At 36.7% G+C, this 18,545-nt stretch overlaps 1 protein-coding gene across 2 annotated transcripts in view; it reads left to right on the plus strand.

Moving 5' to 3' along the window:
- Positions 1-18,545, plus strand: part of DMXL2 (Dmx like 2) — a 179,364-nt gene that overhangs the window by 26,207 nt on the left and 134,612 nt on the right. For both annotated transcript variants that reach the window (XR_002734719.2, XM_023227160.2), the window contains exon 2: positions 12,416-12,541. Coding sequence is in view for 1 of the 2 variants with exons in the window: in XM_023227160.2 (XP_023082928.2) it covers positions 12,416-12,541 (126 nt within the window). In the remaining variant the exon portion in view is untranslated. The remainder of the gene's footprint in view (positions 1-12,415; positions 12,542-18,545) is intronic.

Consider the following 18,545-nt stretch of genomic DNA (forward strand, 5'->3'; position numbering starts at 1 on the left):
AAGGTTTATTTTAATATACACAATAAACCATCAAGGAAGGGCAGTTGGACTTCAGAGTAATTGGAAATAGAAAGCTGGTAGTATCAACTGCTTTGTCTTAGGGATTTTATGCATTGTTTTCTCATAGGTCTTTTTGTCTTTGGCCATCTGATCTATTTGCTTCTGAAACTTGTGAGTTCCTCTTCACGTTGCACATGATTCTTAATAGTTGCCTTATTCCTGAATGTGCATGACTTTTCAGCTCCACTCTTTCTGGTAACTCTGGGTCTTTTGGTTTAAATTTCTCTGAGTAGACTGATTGGCTTAGCTCATCTTTTCCAGCTGGTTATTAGCCACCATCATTTCCAGATGGCTATTAGTCATTATTCTGGACCATCCTCTAATTCTGCCATCTGTGAGGAGGGGAAACATCACAAAGTAAAGAACATACTGTGTCTGCTTACCTATGGCTCCATATAAAATAGTGCACACTGGATTATTTAATCTTTTGGAGGCTTTTTGAGGCAAATTTGTGTACTACAATCACAGAACTACAGTGTAAAAAAGGGGTCTCAAGTGATCTAGCTGAAGTCTTTCATTTGGCTGCTGAAGGAAACATCTATAGGAAGAGTGTGATGTACCCATTGTTATAGTGTTAGCTCCTCTAGAGTCTCAGGAATATGCTCTTTCCATCATACTGAAGGTGTTGGAAGTTTAATTACAATTTAATAGTTTAATCATATTATTTAAGCAAATTTTTTGGGACACTTACGACCATTTCCCTCAAAATATCAACATTTAGATTAAATGGTTTTCTAGAAATTTCCAATAGTTACAAAAATAATTTGAAGTTGTCATAAGTATTACCTGTTAATATTGCTATATATGACATAATATACACTTAACTTTAAAACTTTCAAATGTAAAATGTATGAAGAACAAATTGAGAAACAGTATTGTGGCTTGGTGTGGCGGCTCACGCCGGTAACTCCCAGCGCTCTAGGAGGATGAGGCCTGTCATCCCAGCGCTCCTGGCCAGATCACTTGAGCCCAGGAGTTCGAAACTAGCCTGGACAACATGATAAAATACTATATCTACCAAAAAAGTACAAAAAATTAACAGGGTGTGGTGCTTGCATCTGTGGTCCCAGCTATTTGGGAGGCTGAAGTGGGAGGATTGCTTGAGTCTGGGAGGTGGTGGCTGAAGAGAGCTGAGATTGTGCCACTGCACTCCAGCCTAGGGGACAGGGTGAGACCTCATCACAGAAAAAAAAAAACACACACACACAAAAACCCTAAACAATATTGGGTCATTTAAAAATGTTCTTTTTATTTCTTTAGAAGTAGCTATTTTAAAAAGTAGTATTTTACTTCATTATTTGTTATGAAGGAAATTGTTACATACTCCAAGCTTTTGAGAATAAATTTGAGGCTAAAAGGTGACTGTAGGTTTCTGTACATGTTGGCCAGGCCATGGGGCTGATTTTTACAGTGTTGCTGTTGTTTTTTTTTTTTTTTTTTTTAGAGATTTTTGACAGTGAATACTTTGAATGGTTTATATATATAAATAGTTATTAAATATATAAATAGTTATTATATATTAATAGACATATAAATAGTTATTAAAAGTACTAACATATAAAATATAAGAGATAACATTTTTGACTTCCACTTCTGGATCTACCTTTTATTGAGAGTGTAGGCAAGCTGGAGACAGAGTTGGTTTTATAATGGTTAATTAGAGCAAATAATTATTGCATATTTTGCTTTTCAAGGTCTCATTTTCCTTTCAGATATTACTACCACCAGTAAACAAAAAAACCCACATTTTTCTTCTTTATCGGAGGTATGTAAATAGACTCAGTTTGGACCAGAAGTATGTTTCTCTTTAGCTTAGTACTTAGAAGTTTGTTATAGTTCCATCTATTAGTAAATTATCAAAATTGGCGAGTTTTTTTTAGTAACATTAAATTGCTCTTTTTAAAGTCTAAATTTAAAATTTTATTTTTATAAAGAAAGTTCTTTCTTTCAGGCCAGTTGCTGTTTTGGAGTAGTTAGGAAGAAAGTTGAAATCATTTTGCCTTTTACCACTTACTCATAAACACTTAGAATGTTTTCTTAAGTTTTCTTCTGTTGTTTTTTTTCTGGCCGTAGATTTTTGTTTTTACATATTTGTAGTCGAGCTTTGTCTTATGTTTCCCTCAACATACCACCCACAGCTTTGCTTTTTTCTGCTGCTACTTGTGTAAATTTTGTTCATTTTGCTTTTTCTGATACAAGTTGTTTCTAAGAGGAACAGTCCCTTTGATTACCACACAAGCAGTCGTTATTAGGCTATTTCCAACATTTCCGTACTCATCATTGACTTAGGTTAAACTTTTTTGCTCTAAGCTTTCTTCATGCTGTTTAGTTCCTTTTTCATGTGTTTATTTTGCTTATTCAGCACTCTCGAGTAGACTCTGGGCAGTTAGAATAACTGAATCATATCAGTAAAGTGTGTTCTCAATCATGTGGACAAAAGAATTTATTCAAATGCTACCCCTTCCCTGCTTTTCTTACTGTAGTGTGAACTCATATATCAATGGTAGGAGTTTTATTTATCTTGGAGTTGGCGGTGCTTGGTGGTGGGTGGGAGTTAATAATGATAAGGGTTTGTAGGTGTGAAAAATTGCAGAACGACAAATGGACGAATAATATGAATAGTCAGTTTACAGAGAAAGAAATATAAATGGCTGATAAATATATGAAAAGATGCTTATCTTCTAATAAAAATACAAATTAGAACAGGGAGATGTCAGGTTTTGTTGGAATGGAAAGATTAAAACATTTGATAATGATTGGGGTTAGTGAGTAACTGGAGAAATAGGTACTTTTATACACCTTTGGGCTATAATCTTTTTGGAAGACAATTTGCAGTTGCAATTAATTTTAATCACTGATGCAGCATATTATATCTTAGAATTTATCCTGTAGGGATTCTTGGACACATACACATATATCATCTATGCATACATGTTCATCGAAGCATTGTTTGAAATAGTAAAAGACTGGAAACAACCAAAATTATGGCAAAACCACAACATGAAATATTAATACTGTGCAACTATTAAGAAGAATGAAGTAATTTCCTCTGTGCTGATGTAGAAAGTTCTTCAAGATGCATTGTTAAATAAGTGGAAAAGAAGTGGCAGAATTGTGTATAGCATGATCCCATTTATGTTAAAAGAAGATTTATAAAAGATATACTTTTATATATTGAACATTTCAGGAAGGGTTCATAGGTAATTATTAAGTAATTGCTTCCTGGGAATGAGGAGGGGAGGGGTAAGAAGGGTGAACAGGATGAGAAGGTGACTTCATTTTCTTATTTAATTTTAAAATTTAGTATATGTGTTATTTCCTCTATGAAAAAGAAAATCTTGTTACTGAAAACATTAAAATTAAACATCTTATGTGCCTTATTTACCTTTTACATGATTTCAATGGATATATGACTTGTGAAATTTCTTGCTTAATCAGGAATGTATTTAGTAAGGAAACCTATTTGTCCTTTTAGAAATTAATAATTCTGAGAGTATCATAAAGAGCTAGGATTTTAATTAGGTGACTAAAATGGAGAGAAGGAATGGGTGTTTTCCTGGGAAATCTTTGTTAATCTGTGTTTTGTCCTCTTGGTTGTAAGATTTTTCGTATGTCAACATTGGCCTCTTAAGACTCTTTCTGTAAGATCTCTTGGTGCAACCAAGTAACCATCAAAGCCCAGACAACCCTGTCTTCTTGTTAGTTTTTTTGTTTATGAGCAAAGATACAGCAGAAGTGAAGAATTGAAATGTAATTAACCAATAAAGAGCAAAAAATTTGAGCAACAGAAAACAAAACAATAGAAAAATGTCATTAGTGAAGTGGAAAAAACAGTAAAGAGGGCTGAGTTTGAATTATAGTCATGTATTTACCTTGTAACTTAGAAATTTGATTAAATCTTGTGAAATTCCGTTTTCAAAAATGTTAAAGTGGGATTAATAACCAACTTCTAGGACTGTTGCAGTCTTGAAAGAAAGATTCGGAATATAGAATGAGAATAGTATAATATCCTTCACCCAGTAGGTTTTTAATACCTGATATCTTCTTCTTGTAATTATTTTTCTCTCTCTCTCTTTTTTTTATACTTTATGTTCTAGGGTACATGTGCACAATGTGCAGGTTTGTTACATTTGTGTACCTGTGCCATGTTGGTGTACTGCACCCATTAACTCATCATTTACATTAGGTGTATCTCCTAATGCTGTCTGTCCCTGCTCCCCCTACCCCACAACAGGCCCTGGTGTGTGATGTTCCCCTTTCTGTGTCCAGGTGATCTCATTGTTCAATTCCCACCTGTGAATGAGAACATGTGGTGTTTGGTTTTCTGTTCTTGCGATAGTTTGCTGAGAATGATGGTTTCCAGCTGCATCCATGTCCCTACAAAGGATACGAACGCATCCTTTTTTATGGCTGCATAGTATTCCATGTGTATATGTGCCACATTTTCTTAATCCAGTCTGTCATTGATGGACATTTGGGTTGGTTCCAAGTCTTTGCTATTGTGAATAGTGCCGCAGTAAACATATGTGTGCATGTGTCTTTATAGCAGCATGATTTATAATTCTTTGGGTATATACTCGGTAATGGGATGGCTGGGTCAAATGGTATTTCTAGTTCTAAATCCATGAGGAATCGCCACACTCTTTTCCACAATGGCTGAACTAGTTTACAGTCCCACTAACAGTGTAAAAGTGTTCCTATTTCTCCACATCCTCTCCAGCACCTGTTGTTTCCTGACTTTTTTTTTTTTTTTTTTTGAGACGTAGTCTCGCTCTGTCGCCCAGGCTGGAGTGCAGTGGCCGGATCTCAGCTCACTGCAAGCTCCGCCTCCCGGGTTTACGCCATTCTCCTGCCTCAGCCTCCCGAATAGCTGGGACCACAGGCGCCCGCCACCTCACCCGGCTAGTTTTTTTTTTTTTTTTTTTTTAGTAGAGACGGGGTTTCACCAGGTTAGCCAGGATGGTCTCGATCTCCTGACCTTGTGATCCGCCCGTCTTGGCCTCCCAAAGTGCTGAGATTACAGGCTTGAGCCACCGCGCCCGGCCCGTTTCCTGACTTTTTAATGATTGCCATTCTAACTGGTATAAGATGGTATCTCATTGTGGTTTTGATTTGCATTTCTCTGATGGCTAGTGATGATGAGCATTTTTTCATGTGTCTGTTGGCTGTATAAATGTCTTCTTTTGAGAAGGGTCTGTTCATATCCTTTGCCCACTTTTTGCTGGGGTTGTTTGCTTTTTCCTTGTAAATTTGTTTGAGTTCTTTGTAGGTTCTGGATATTAGCCCTTCGTCAGATGAGTAGATTGCAAAAATTTTCTCCCATTCTGTAGGTTGCCTATTCACTCTGATGGTAGTTTCTTTTGCTGTGCAGAAGCTCTTTAGTTTAATTAGATCCCATTTGTCAATTTTGGCTTTTGTTGCCATTGCTTTTGGTGTTTTAGACATGGAGTCTTTGCTCATGCCTATGTCCTGAATGGTATTGCCTAGGTTTTCTTCTAGGGTTTTTATGGTATTAGGTCTAACATTTAAGTCTCTAATCCATCTTGAATTAATTTTCGTGTAAGGAGTAAGGAAGGGATTCAGTTTCAGCTTTCTACTTATGCCTAGCCAGTTTTCCCAGCACCATTTATTAAATAGGGAATCCTTTCCCCATTTCTTGTTTTTGTCAGGTTTGTCAAAGATCAGGTGGTTTTAGATGTGTGGTATTATTTCTGAGGATTCTGTTCTGTTCCATTGGTCTATATTTCTGTTTTGGTACCAGTACCATGCTGTTTTGGTTACTGTAGCCTTGTAGTATAGTTTGAATTCAGGTAGTGTGATGCCTCCAGCTTTGTTCTTTTGGCATAGGATTGTCTTGGCAATGCGGGCTCTTTTTCGGTTCCATGTGAACTTTAAAGTAGTTTTTTCCAATTCTGTGAAAAAGTCATTGGTAGCTTAATGGGGATGTCGTTGAATCTATAAATTACCTTGGGCAGTATGACCATTTTCATGATACTGATTCTTCCTATCCATGAGCATGGAATGTTCTTCCATTTGTTTGTGTCCTCTTTTATTTCACTGAGCAGTGGTTTGTAGTTCTCCTTGAAGAGGTCCTTCACATGCCTTGTAAGTTGGATTCCTAGGTATTTTATTCTCTTTGAAGCAATTGTGAATGGAAGTTCATTCATGATTTGGCTCTCTGTTTGTCTATTATTGGTGTATAAGAATGCTTGTGATTTTTACACACTGATTTTGTATCCTGAGACTTTGCTGAAGTTGCTTGTCAGCTTGAGGAGATTTTGGGCTGAGACGATGGGGTTTTCCAAATATACAATCATGTTATCTGCAAACAGGGACAGTTTGACTTCTTCTTTTCCTAATTGAATAACCTTTATTTCTTTCTCTTTCCTGATTGCCCTAGCCAGAACTTCCAACACTATGTTGAATAGGTTTTCTAACTCTTAATAAGATGTGCCTTCTTCTGTAGAAAAGTAGACATATTTACAGTGATCAAAACTCACTCCCAGGGAGAGGTGGGAGTTTAATAGTAATACTCTTGATATAGTATTCTTGGTAAGATTATAGTACTTCGTTAAACCTGTCAACATGCTTAATACACCTTCATTTATCAGGGTTTTTTTTTTTTTTTGGTTTTTGAAGTTTAGACACATATCAGTAGTTGTCAATGATCTCAAGCTTTGACCCTGTAACTTCTGGGATGTTAAAACATCCAACTATTCTATAGTAAATGCCAATGTAATTAATCTATTGTATGCTGTAATTTCATAGGAAATGTGGTCATGTTTGTTTAAGGTTTTTAAAAGTTTTCATTTTGTTACTCTCCACTTCAATTTATCTGAGACATAAAGGAAATTTGAGAAATTAGAACAGTGTTTGTGGGATTAGAGTATTAGTTTTCTTTTCTGAAAATAATGTACTTAAGACAATTATATATAAAACTAAAGTTAGAGAAGACTGAATGAGTGTGTTATGCCTCTTCATACTGCGTATTAAAAGTCCTCTCAACATGTCTAATACTCCTTATCAGTGCTTTTTTTGTCTCTTAAATTTAGACACATCTGTCAGTAGTTGTCAGTGATCTCAAAGTTTGCATTGTTCATGAGGACATTAAACCCTCTAGAGCAGCGGTCTCCAACCTTTTTGTCACCAAGGAGTGGTTTTGTGGAAGACAGTTTTTCTACAGCGAGTGGTGAGGGAGAGGGATGGTTTCGGGATGATTCAAGCACATTATGTTTATCACTAGATTCTTATAAGGAGCATGCAACCTAGATCCCTAGCGTGTGCAGTTTACAATAGGGCTTGCGTTCCTGTGAGAGTCTGATGCCACCACTGATCTGACAGGAGGTGGAGCTCAGGCAGTAATGCTCGCTCACTCACTGCTCACCTCCTGCTCTGAAGCCCAGTTCCTCATAGGCCATGGACTGGTGGTAGGAATTGAGGGCCCCTGCTCTAAAGAAAGCAGCAATATCTTTATTGTGATGATAATACCACAGCAAAGAAAAGAAACACATTCACACAACTTTAAATACAAGTTTTAGGAGTTCAGAGACCTACTGAGGCCATCTATGACTACGTCTATTAGACTTCAGGTTGAAAACTTTTAGTTTCAATGTTCAAAGCAGAGAATACTTTTCTCTTTCCTAATAGGATGGATTTGGTCTCTAAGAATAGGATTATAACAAGTGAGGGTTAATATTTTTAAAGTTTTGTTTTGCATGTAACAGCTTATGCTACAGAATTATCTCTTAGTTATGAATTACTAATATCAGCTAATCATTCTTTATCATCCGCTTAGTACTTTTATAAAACAAATCCTCCCACATGAATGGAAGGAAAGCAGTTTTTCTAAGACGCTTCCTCTTTTCTTGGGCCTTCTCTGTGGGTAGGGGCTGAACCATATCCTTGATTTCTAGATAAAGTGTTTTATAGGTCAGTACTGTTCGAAGAGCAGGACGATGGTATATTGTGCTCTGGCATAGGTCAGCTCTACAAAGAATCCAAGGAGGGATAATCCAGGCAAGTGATTCCATTTCTCCAGAAAAGGCTTGCTGTCCTTTTCCTTGCCTCCCTATAATAATCTTGTGACCTGTCTCCCACATGTGAAGAAGTTAGTTTACTGACTTTACTAACTTAGCTTAGTCAGAAGTATTTCATTTATCTAACACAAAGGAGCCCACATCCATACTCTCTGGGGTCAATTTAGTATTTACTTGTAGTCTTAACGAGCACCCTCTTTTCCTCCTGCACTATACATTTTTCCTCTGGTAATACTGGATTCTGAAAAAGAATGGAACAAAATCACTTTTGATCTCTTTAAAATTGAGAGAATGGGAATCTTTTGAGTAAATTATCGCTATTGTATAAACTGTTGGTCTTTACAGAATGCTTATTCTGTGCTCCATGATGTGGTAAATTAATTGGGATCACAAAGATGAACATACTCCTTCTAGCACCAACAAGATCTTCATGGAAGAGAGGTAGGGCAATGCAGTGGAAACAGCAGGAACTTCACTGTGAAGCAAATGAATCCTCATTCTGTGAACTAGGGCAAATTACTTATCCTTTCTGGGCTTCAGTTTCTCCGTCTTCAAAAGCAGGCCTGTGAAGATAATGATAATTTTTGTAAAGACTCTAGCAAAACAGCTTGATCATAGTAGGTATTCAGTAAATGGTGAATTATAAGGAAGGCTCAGGTAGATTCTCTTCTAGTAGAACTTCTACATTTGTTGATACTGTTAGCTGGAAAGTCAGTCAAAATCTCTCCCTCTTTTCTTAAGCTTATGAGGATAGGTTGGCCAAATTGTTAGCAACAAGGCAGTGTCAGTGTTTCAACTCCATGTTCTTTGACTAAGTTTCTAAGTGCTTAGACTTCTGGAGCCAGACATTCGGTTAGAAAGACTTTTAATAATTTATTACACAGCTATTTATTGAGAGCTGCTTATGTGCTAGGTGTTGGGACTACAGTGGTAAACAAGGACAAGGTGAGGTCCTTGCTCTAATGAACCATTCAGTATAGTGGGAACCAGACAGACATTAAACATGCCTTAAAGCCATTAAAATCTCATGGGCCCTCAGTTACAAAATACACATGATTCAATACTGACTGATTATATGAGTCCCTTTTTCTTCCACACTTGGGTTATTTATGCATTAGACTCTTTGGAAAATGCCCCTGTGCACTTTTTCAAGCTGTTAGTGTGCAATAGTTTAAGAAATTCCATTCTAGCAGTAATCATGGTTATTATATAAAATGGTAGGCATTGCCTTACTCTGGTTCAACAGGAAACTAGCACCAGATATAAGTTGTTCCATTTTGATGGGAATTACTAGTTTGGTAGGGGGGTTGAAACCATTCTAAACCAGTGGTCTTTAAACTTTCTCTTTTTTTCCTTTTCTTGAGACAGGGTCTCACTTAGTCACCCAGGCTGGAGTGCAGTGGTGCAATCATAGCTCATTTCAGCCTTGACTTCCTGGGCTTAAGTGATCCTCTCACCTCAGTTTCCCAAGTAGCTGGGACTGCACGCATGTGACACCATGCTAAGCTAATTTTTTGATGTTCTATAGAGATGAAGTCTCACTGTGTTTCCCAGGCTATTCGTGGTCTCCTGGGCTCAAGTGATCCTCCTACCGTGGCCTCCCAAAGTGTTGGGATTACAGGCATGAGCCACTGTACCCAACCTCTTAACCTTTAGTAGCTGTATAGTATTCCCATGTAATTCAGTAATTTATTTAACTACTCCTCACTGATGAGTGGTATAATTATTTTCAGTTTTTGCTACTATAGATACTGAGGCACTGAATGTCCTACATATATTTTGGCAAACTTTTATACGTATATGTATATAAGTAGGGCAAAATAGGGACTATTAGGGTAAAATAGGGAATATTTGATTAAAAGGTATATTGTATTTAAGATTTTGATAGATATTGCCAAATTATTTTATCCATGAAGATTTTAATTTAAAGTCTGGAGTGGGACTGAGCAATCTGTGTTTTTGACAAGTTTCCTAGGTGATTTTGATGCCTCCAATTTGAACTGTTGCCGGATCAGAAAAATGGAGTATAGTACACATCCTCTGGAAAACATCAGGCAATTATGGTTATCTAGGGAAGAGTAAAAAGCCTTTTCAGTGACTGAGCTGTAAGAGTGAATTTATCTTAAGTCGCAGTTGCTAGGGATGGCCCATCTTTAGAGAAACAAAGTGTACTAATATTTATCTGGAATATTTTATGTCTTTTTGATATATAATGTAGGGAAAAGAATGTAAAAATTGTAAGGACCTGAGTTTGAACACTTTGCATTTAGTAACTGTAATCTTGGGCAAATTAATGAACTTGAGTTTTTCTTTATATAATGATAATATCTACCTTCCAGATTTGTTGCAAAGATTAAAGAGAGAGTGATACAACACTTGTTGAGTACCTCTTCTGTCTTCTAGTATTTTATGGCTATCTCTGCCATGGCAGTTTGTCATTTAGCTTTAATTAGTAATTTACCTACTCATCTCCCCATTAGAGTAACTGGGACCATGTCTTGTACTTTAGTGTTCCCAGTCACTAGCCCAGACTTGAGACTTGGTGTACTGTTCTGTTACTTAAATGACTGTGTACATTTTCCATTTTAGTGTTCGTAAGTATCCTAAGAGACAAGTATTATTTGCTTCATTTTGCCATGAGGAAATGCTCAGGGAACTTAAATAACTTTCTTAAGATAGCACAGCATGGCATAACCAAAATTGAAAACTGTGTGTAATTTCAAACTAGATAAAGGCTGTGCTTTTTCCGTCAATCCACTTTGCTGAGATAATGATATAAGGCATGTTGGAAATTTTGAAATTGCTACTCAAGTGTAAGATGATTTTTGTTATTTTAATACTATACTTCAAAAATTAGCATGGTGATTGAAACATTTCTTCTGCATATACTCAATATTCTTCAGTTTGGCTTTCCTGAATTCGTGGTATAACCAAGTCTGCCTTGTCTATAAGAATGTAAGTGATCATTTCCTCTTGTGAGTGATTTTTCTCTATATTTTTCTTGCTTAAAATTCTATCTTGTCTTTTGGTGAACTTTTTGATTTTTATAAACACATGGGTTTAAGATGTTTTATATAGTGGTTACGGCAGGATTTTGGTAACATTGGAAGTTTTAGTAGAAGTAATGTTGTCTTCCTGTCTGGTCTTTATCTTCATTTCCGTCTTTCACTAGCAGCCTTATATGGACCCCTTCAGGGCATGGGTCACTGATTTGGATGTCATCACATGTCAGCCCTGCTATTGGATATCTCTATTTTGTAGGTCATAACCACATTGCTTAAGGGTGTGGAAACAGTGAGGAAAATACCGTTTCATAAGTTTTATGTTTATCTTGCTTTTAATGGCGCTTTTCTTTTGAGAATTGGGTTGTTAGGTTGTTTTGAATATTTAATCATAAATTGTTTGGAAGAAAAAGAAAAATGTCCCCACTCTCTGACCCTTATGTCATAAAATTCACAACATTGCAAAACAGGAATAGCATACAGCAAGAAGTGTTGCAATAGGAAGAAATGTGTGGTTTTACTTATTAGAGTTGGACATGGGAATTTTCCCAACAATTTCTGTTTTGTAGTCTATTTTCCAGACCATATAGGGATATTTGCCCAATATTCTATATAAATTTGTTCATTTTCTGTTTTATTTGACTTTTTTTTTTTTTTTTTTTTTTTTTTACCTTTGGTAAAACAACTTTGGGTTGGTTTCCTTTCTCCCTAAGGCCTGATCATGTTGGGGTTGGATGGTGGATATTGGAGGCAGGCTGCGTTATGGATTCATTTGAGTCGTTGATGCATTTAAGTTTAGCCATTGCCTTAGTGCATGTAATTCTGCCTTTGTTGTTCATGTCTACTTCACTAGCTCTTTAAGGCATGTGGAATTGTGTTGGAAAATGCATGCCTGATTTCCATATTGATGTTTCTTAAGTCTGATTGGAACCCTGGGAACACAGTTGTAGTCTTCAATGTCTTAGTATTTTTAGATGGAGCTTTTATACTTTAGGGTTTACTGAGATGAACTTTGGAGAGAAAGTCTAAACAGAATAATTTATGACCTGCAGGAACAGAGGATGTCATGTTTAAGAACTGGAAGAACTCTTTTCCTATTAGTAACAGTTGTTGAATGATAATGCATGGAGTGTCATCAGTTTATTTTTTATGTGATTTTTAATGTTCTTATTTAGAAATTGATATTCTTATATTAACTATTTTGTAAAATGTCCCAAGGTATACTTTATAATGGCAATAAAATCTAAGGTAAAATATTATGTAATAAGGTTTCAAAAGTTATGTATCTTATATATTGTAAAACTTTTTTTTTTTTAGGCATATGGATCAGGCTGTGATATTGTTATTTTGGCAAATGACTTTGAATGTGTACAGATCATTCCTGGTGCTAAACATGGAAACATCCAAGTCAGCTGTGTGGAGTGTTCTAACCAACAAGGAAGAGTAAGAGATTTAATTTCTTTACTAAATGTCATTTAAAAATGTGTTTAATAATCTCAGAATATTCTTATCCTTTTATGCAAAGCTTGTCTATAATTTCTTATGTATTGCTTGGGTGGCTGTTAATAGAAGTTGTAAAGCGATAGGTTTATACAAATTGTAAAATGCCATTAAACTGATAATTTGACAATTGTTCTACAGCTGTATGTATACTGTCTTCAAAGATCTGTAGGCCTTACAATACTGTGCATACTGACATTCTGCCAGTTACTACTTCTAGCAGCCATTAAGCCAGTAAGGGGAAGTAAACTTTTATCTTCTCTACCTAGCACCCCTTATGTCCCTCATACTATAACATCAAAGTTGTATTAAGAAATTCTGCAAGTTGTTAATGTCTAATATCATGCTTGTCATATAGGAAGAGATTTGTAAAATCTGTTAGCATAATGAAAGTTTTTTTTGTGGAGTGAAGAGTCTTATAGTTCATTCAGGCTTTAAAACAGACGGTTTATTTTGAAATAGTTAAAATTTCATCATATGTACCTCTCCCGCAATTTTCAAACATAATGTACATCAAATTTTGGTTGCATGTCAATATGGCATGTTTGCTGTATACCCCAGCAATTCAGTAAGGCCAATGTTATGTAGCCGAGTTGAATGTCTCTACAAGAACAGAGAAGTAAGATTTTTACCTATAATCATTGTAATGGTTTAAACTATCTTAGTGTTCTAGAAATTGTTCTTTATTGGGTAACAAATTTGGTCAAGGATATGTTAAATCAGAATATTCATGTTGATAAATAGTAATCATACACATTTATACTGAATGGTAAATTATGGTTACTTTATTATACCATTTATCCTGCCCTATCCTCCTGCCCATATCAAGCCTTAATATTTGTGTAAATGTACCAGTACTTGACAGTTCAGTGATACATTTGACCTAGTATTGGAACACTGGATTTCCTGGTGTTTCCTGATACTCGTTTCTTGCTTTTCTAATTTTCCCCCCAGGTACTCCTCACCCTCAAGCATTGCTTATACTTATTTTAGAAAACACGGAGAATGTTAGATTTCTCTCATTAATTTTTTGTTGCTCTTCTCTCTAGGGCAAGCAAGGTAGCTTAAGCCTGCCTGAAGTTGTATGATAGTTGTCAGAGGTGAATTTTAGTAAATAGCTCAAGTGCCGGTGATAATCGCAATGAACACATTCTCTGGGAGTAAAATTTTTTAAAAAGGTATATAGGCCGGGCGCGGTGGCTCAAGCCTGTAATCCCAGCACTTTGGGAGGCCGAGACGGGCGGATCACGAGGTCAGGAGTTTGAGACCATCCTGGCTAACACGGTGAAACCCCGTCTCTACTAAAAAATACAAAAAAAGCTAGCTGGACGAGGTGGTGGGTGCCTGTAGTCCCAGCTACTCGGGAGGCTGAGGCAGGAGAATGGCGTAAGCCCGGGAGGCGGAGCTTGCAGTGAGCTGAGATCCAGCCACTGCACTCCAGCCTGGGCGACAGAGTGAGACTCCGTCTCAAAAAAAAAAAAAAAAAAAAGGTGTATAAGACATTGATATTCATACCATGGGAAACAGAGCAACTTGTGTTTCTAGTTTTCTTGAGCTGGTTTAATGTAAATAAGGCAAAATTGTAGTATCTTTACTGTCTTTGTTGACATCTTCCTTTAGTCTTTTTACCCCCAGTTCTTGTGGTAATAACTTTCACATTCATGACTTTCTATTAGTCTGTTATAATCATTCATTCATTCATTGACATGTTGAATGGAATCATTCACAACACTTTTTGCATGTTATTTTAAGTAGCTTTCTGTTGTGGATTATGATTTTTCTTGGAAAGAATGTTAGATGTTAGGTAAGAGTTAAAATCACTTTTTGGCATGACAGTGCCTTAAAAATCATAGGGGATATTTTTGGCAGACCTTAAAAGAATATATAACTAATGGAGTTTTAAAGGTTAACTGGGGTGCAGAGGTGTCAGAAAGGATGGTTTTTGATCTGTGCCCTGTAGTTAATTCCATCTTACCAAGAGGAGGATGAACTTGGAACTAGCCTTCAAGAAATTGTTGGAAAACAGGCTCTGGTAGTTTCTAGGAACAGAGCGATTTATGTCTTTTCTTATCAGGTATGTGACATGGAACAAAATCCTCCTGGTCCCTAAATTTCTTGCTTCAGTCCTCTGGAGATGTCTTCTTTAGCTCTTTCCCCCAGGTGCAGTGTATGGCTCCCTGACTTCATCTTGGCCTGTTTTTTCTATTCCTTCCTCTAGATGGTGTCTCAATTAGTATTTTCTGTTTGATGGTATAATTAGGCCATTTTATTTGAAATATTTTTAAGACCTGTTATTGATTGATGCTTTTCTCATGGATTTTATGTTATTTTCACTGGATTATAAAGTTTCTGACAAAGATGTGTGCTTTTGAAATGTATTTTTTAATAATTGTTTTTATATTAAAAATAAAATTCTTATGAAAAATGTGATTTTTTTATGTGCATATATATATTTTTATTATACTTTTTAAGTTCTAGAGCACATGTGCAGAACGTGTAAGTTTGTTACATAGATATACACATGCCATGGTGGTTTGCTGCACCCATCAACCCATCATCTACGTTAGGTATTTCTCCTAAGGCTATCTCTTCCCTAGGCCCCCTACTCCCGATAGGCCCTGGTGTGTGATGTTTCCCTCCCAGTGTCCATGTATTCTCATTGTTCAACTCCCATTTATGAGTGAGAACATACAGTGTTTGCTTTTCTGTTCATGTGTTAGTTTGCTGAGAAAATGGTTTCCAGCTTCATCCATGTCCCTTCAAAGGACATGAACTCATCCTTTTTTATGACTGCATAGTATTCCATGGTGTATATGTGCCACATTTTCTTTATCCAGTCTGTCATTGATGGGCATTTGGGTGGATTCCAAGTCTTTGCTATTGTGAATAGTGCCACAGTAAACATACATGTGCATGTGTCTTTACAGTAGAATGATTTATAATCCTTTGGGTATATACCCCATAATGGGATTGCTGGGTCAAATGGTATTTCTGGTTCTAGATCCTGGAGTAATCGCCACACTGTCTTCCACAATGGTTGAACTAATTTACACTCCCACCAACAGTGTAAAAGCGTTCCTATTTCTCCACATCCTCTCCAGCATCTGTTGTTTCCTGACTTTTTAATGATCACCATTCTAACTGGTGTGAGATGGTATCTCATTGTGGTTTTGATTTGCATTTCTCTAATGCCCAGTGATGATGAGCATTTTTTTTCGTATGTTTATTGCTTATGAGCTTAAGGAGATTTTGGGCTGAGATGATGGGGTTTTCTAAATATACAATCATGTCATCTGCAAACAGAGACAATTTGACTTCCTCTTTTCCTTATTGAATACCCTTCATTTATTTCTCCTGCCTGATTGCCCTGGCCAGAACTTCCAATACCGTGTTGAATAGGTGTGTTGAGAGAGGGCATCGTTGTCTTGTACTGGGTTGCAAACGGAATGCTTCCTGTTTTTGCCCGTTCAGTATGATATTGGCTGTGGGTTTGTCATAAATAGCTCTTATTATTTTGAGATACGTTCCATCAATGCCTAGTTTATTGAGAGTTTTTAGCATGAAGCGCTGTTGAATTTTGTCAAAGGCCTTTTCTGCATCTATTGAGATAATCATGTGGGTTTTGTCATTGGTTCTCTTTATGTGATGGATTACATTTATTGATTTGTGTATGTTGGACCAGCCTCGCATCCCAGGGATGAAGCCAACTTGATAGTAATGGACAAGCTTTTTGATGTGCTGCTGGATTTGGTATGTCAGTATTTTATTGAGGATTTTTGCATCAATGTTTATCAGCCATATTGGTGTAAAATTTTCTTTTCTGGTTGTGTTTTTGTCAGGTTTTGGTATCAGGATGATGCTGGCCTCATAAAATGAGTTAGGGAGGATTCCCTCTTTTTTTATTGTTTGGAATAGTTTCAGAAGGAATGGTACCAGCTCCTTTTTGTACCTCTGGTAGAATTCGGCTGTGAATCTGTCTGGTCCTGGACTTTTTTTGGTTGGTAGGCTATTAATTACTGCCTCAATTTCAGAACTTGTTATTGGTCTATTCAGGGATTCAACTTCTTCCTGGTTTAGTCTTGGGAGGGTGTATGTGTCCAGGAATTTATCCATTTCTTCAAGATTTTCTAGTTTATTTGTGTAGAGGTGTTTATAATATTCTGTGATAGTAGTTTGTGTTTCTGTGGTCGCTGGTGATATCCTCTTTATCATTTTTTAATGTGTCTATTTGATTCTTTTCTGTTTATTAGTCTGGCTAGCAGTCTGTGTATTTTGTATTTTGTTAATCTTTTCAAAAACCAGTTCCTGGATTCACTGAATTTTTTTGAAGGGTTTTTTTGTGTGTCTATCTCCTTCAGTTCTGCTCTGATCTTAGTTATTTCTTGTCTTCTGCTAGCTTTTGAATATGTTTGCTCTTGCTTCTCTAGTTCTTTTAATTGTGATGTTAGGGTGTCGATTTTAGATCTTTCCTGCTTTCTCTTGTGGGCATTTAGTGCTATAAATTTCACTCTACACACTGCTTTAAATGTGTCCCAGAGATTCTGGTATGTTGTGTCTTTGTTGTCATTGGTTTCAGAGAACATCTTTATTTCTGCCTTCATTTTGTTATTTACCCAGTAGTCATTCAGGAGCAGATTGTTCAGTTTCCATGTAGTTGTGAGATTTTGAGTAAGTTTCTTAATCCTGAGTTCTGATTTGATTGCCCTGTGGTCTGAGAGACTCTTTGTTATGGTCTCCATTCTTTTGCATTTGCTGAGGAGTATTTTACTTCCAATTATGTGGTCAGTTTTAGAATAAGTGTGATGTGGTACTGAGAAGAATGCATACCCTGTTGATTGGGGTGGAGAGTTCTGTAGATGTCTATTAGGTCTACTTGGTGCAGAACTGAGTTCAAGCCCTGGTATCCTTGTTAATTTTCTGTCTTGTTGATCTGTCTAATATTGACAGTGGAGTGTTTAAGTCTCCCACTATTATCGTTTGGGAGTCTAAGTCTCTTTGTAGGTGTTTAAGAACTTGCTTTATGAATCTGGGTGCCCCTGCATTGGGTGCATATATTTTTAGGATAGTTAGCTCTTCTTGTTGAATTGATCCCTTTGCCATTATGTAATGCCATTCTTTGTCTCTTTTGATCTTTGATGGTTTAAAGTCTGTTTTATCAGAGACTATGATTGCAATCCCTGCTTTTTTTTTTTTTTGCTTTCTATTTTCTTGGTAAATCTTCCTCCATCCCTTTATTTTGAGCCTATATGCTTCTCTGCATGTGAGATGGGTCTCCTGAATACAGCACACTGATAGGTCTTGACTCTTTATCCAGTTTGCCAGTCTGTGTCTTTTAAGTGGGACATTTAGCTCGTTTACATTTAAGGTTAATATTGTGATGTGTGAATTTGATACTGTCATTATGATGCTAGCTGATTATTTTGCCTGTTGGTTGATGTAGTTTTTTCATAGCATTGATGGTCTTTAAAATTTGGTATGTTTTTGCAGTGGCTGATACCAGTTGTTCCTTTCCATGTTTAGTGCTTCCTTCAGGAGCTCTTGTAAGGCAGGCCTGGTGGTGACAAAATCTCTCAGCATTTGCTTGTCTGTAAAGGATTTTATTTCTCCTTCGCTTAAGCAACTTAGTTTGGCTGGATATGAAATTCTGGGTTGAAAATTCTTCTCTTTAAGAATGTTGAATATTGGCCCCCACTGTCTTCTGGCTTGTAGGGTTTCTTCCCAGAGATCTGCTGTAAGTCTGACGGGCTTCCCTTTGTGGGTAACCCGACCTTCTCTCTGGCTGCCCTTAACATTTTTTCCTTCATTTCAACCTTGGTTAATCTGACAATTATGTGTGTTGAGGTTGCTCTTCTCGAGGAATATCTTTGTGGTGTTCTCTGTACTTCCTCAATTTGAATGTTGGCCTATCTTTCTAGGTTGGGGAAGCTCTGCTGGATAATATCCTGAA

This window comes from Piliocolobus tephrosceles, chromosome 6, assembly GCF_002776525.5.
Source record: "Piliocolobus tephrosceles isolate RC106 chromosome 6, ASM277652v3, whole genome shotgun sequence".
In the NCBI taxonomy this organism is placed as follows: domain Eukaryota; kingdom Metazoa; phylum Chordata; class Mammalia; order Primates; family Cercopithecidae; genus Piliocolobus; species Piliocolobus tephrosceles.